The 2,513-nt window shown below is 40.9% G+C and overlaps 1 protein-coding gene across 1 annotated transcript in view; it reads left to right on the forward strand.

The window, feature by feature from the left end:
- Positions 1-2,326, forward strand: part of kdelr3 (KDEL endoplasmic reticulum protein retention receptor 3) — a 4,620-nt gene extending 2,294 nt beyond the window's left edge. Inside the window, exons 3-5 of the mRNA XM_014012919.1 lie at positions 180-338; positions 469-721; positions 2,150-2,326. Coding sequence (XP_013868373.1) covers positions 180-338; positions 469-721; positions 2,150-2,193 — 456 coding nt within the window. The 3' untranslated portion in view covers positions 2,194-2,326. The remainder of the gene's footprint in view (positions 1-179; positions 339-468; positions 722-2,149) is intronic.
- The last annotated feature ends 187 nt before the right edge of the window (positions 2,327-2,513 follow it).

The following is a 2,513-nucleotide window of genomic DNA, read 5'->3' on the forward strand; positions in this document are numbered from 1 at the left end:
ACACACACACACACACACACACACACACACACACACACACACACACACACACACACACGCGTACACTCACGTCCGGTTCAGGCTGTAGTGACATGTAAAACAGGCAGCCAACAGTTTGTGGTGCACGCAGCCTGTGGTAAGCTGGATGTCTTATCTTCAGTATTTGACTCTGTTCTCAGGTGGTGTTTCTGGCTCTGTCCTATGCAACCGTGTACCTGATCTACATGCGCTTCAGGAACACGTATGATTCAGAGAACGACACGTTCCGGGTTGAGTTCTTGTTGGTGCCGGTCATTGGGCTGTCATTCCTGGAGAATTATTCCTTCACCCCATTGGAGGTAAAAGACTAAAAGCTAAAAAGTTCCTCGTAGAAACAGTGAAAACAGTTAATTTGCAGCTAATCTGGTTTAAGTTTCGACGCGTCGATTGATAAAACCTCCTCATGTTATTTATTTATTTTTTACCCAGGTCTTGTGGACCTTCTCCATTTTCTTGGAGTCCGTCGCCATCATGCCGCAGCTCTTCATGATCACCAAGACGGGCGAGGCGGAGTCCATCACCACCCACTACCTGTTCTTCCTCGGCCTCTACAGAGCTCTCTACATCGCCAACTGGCTGTGGCGCTACCATACGGAGGGCTTCTTCGACCAGATYGCTGTCGTGTCGGGGGTCGTCCAGACCATTTTCTACTGCGACTTCTTCTATCTTTACGTCACAAAGGGTCAGTATGAACTACTCTGAGGATACTCARGTGGGATTATTTTACCAYAGAAGTCACTTCATAGTTCTTCATGTTCGTGTTCTCCTCATGCACTTGTGGATTTTCTCCTGGTGTTTTCTCCCACAGACCAAAACCGTGCATCTTAGGTTAACTGGTGACTTTAAATCAGCCCTAAATGTGAGTGAGAGTGGGGATGGTTGTGTGTCTCCACGTATAGCAGGCCATTTTAACACAAAATTGGCTTCACCACACTTACATTCCATGTATTTGAAACTAGTTTATAACTAGACAAATATCTTTAATTGTGTTTTGACTAGCATAAATGACATCAGATTTACCATTCAGTTGTTCGGARGCTCCTATTCAGAATATCTTAAAAGGAAACTTGACCAGTTTAAAATACAGTTCAAGACATCTGTAAGTTAATTCTAGTCATTATTTTCTTTCAAGATATGTTGCTTTTTGTTCTGACTAGTCATAATTGCAATTCAAGAAATCTTAAATGTATTTGTAGATATCACATAAAGATTCAGCTAGTGCAAATTAAATTGCAGATATCTTAAAAACAAGTAATGAACAATATTTTGAACTGGTCAAAATTCCTTTTACGCTATCACCAAATGAATTCAATATATCAAACATTTTTTTCATCTAGACGACTTTTTCATTTCAGATATCTTGAATAATTATTCTGATCAGTCAAAACATCACAGATTTATGCATTTTAGCCTTAATTCACTGTTCAGTGATCTGCAGTGTCAGCTCAGTCCAGCTCAGGTTCTGTTGTTTTTACACAGTTTTTTACCTCTGCAGCTCGRCATGAGTTAGGAAACACGGATAATTTATAGTCTGTCATTGCAGCCACCCAAAGTTCTGCAGGCAACTGTTTGGACAGCTCAGTGGCAACATGGGTGCTTATGCACAATTTCTTAATAAAGAGATCTAAAAATGTAACTTTTACTCGTCGTAATTACATTTGAAATAGTTTGAATTTTAATCACTGGTGTTTGAACCTTCAAATGACAAATCAGGTAACGTCATTTCAAATATTTTCAAAGGCGTTTTGACTAGTCAAATCTATCTAGAGTGTAATTACGGATAGTCAGACGATGCTAATTCTATGTTAAAAGAGCCTGCCATACTCCCATGTGTCCCTGCGATGGACTTGTGACCTGTCCAAGGTGTCCCCTGCCTTTCCCAGAGTGACTGCTGGACATGAGAATATAGATGAATGATCAAACAGTTTTATTTTCATACTTTTAATATTATAATCAATAACACAGCTAATCCAAATTATTGCTTGCTTTTGGATTCTCATCAAACAAGGGAAGAGTCCTTTTTGAAGTCAGATAAAGATAAAGTTAAAGGTTCAGTCGGTTTATTGAAGAAGGCAGCGAGTTTTAATGGGTTTCCTCTCATTGTTTGCAGTTCTTCGAGGGAGAGGAAAGATGACCCTGCCGATGCCGATTTGAATCCTGCACAGTCGCCTATTTGTGCCTGCCGCTGGTCCACTTCTGAGCAGACCGTACTCTTCATCTGTACGTCGACCACAGGACTAACAGTCTTACATCCGTCTGTAGACCAAAAGAAAAGAGGTTTTCTGTTTGATTGGTACTTTAAGAACGCGTGCATGAATTTCTAAAAGTCTGTAAAATAAGTGGTGGATGTGTCGGGGGCTTTATTATTCCTCTTCGAGATATGTAGATGTGACAGCTGAATCATGTTGCTTGTGTGTGTGTGTGTGTGTGTGTGTGTGTGTGTGTGTGTGAGAGAGAGAGGGTGGGAGGGAATG

Source organism: Austrofundulus limnaeus, unplaced genomic scaffold (genome assembly GCF_001266775.1).
Source record: "Austrofundulus limnaeus strain Quisiro unplaced genomic scaffold, Austrofundulus_limnaeus-1.0 Scaffold96, whole genome shotgun sequence".
NCBI lineage: Eukaryota > Metazoa > Chordata > Actinopteri > Cyprinodontiformes > Rivulidae > Austrofundulus > Austrofundulus limnaeus.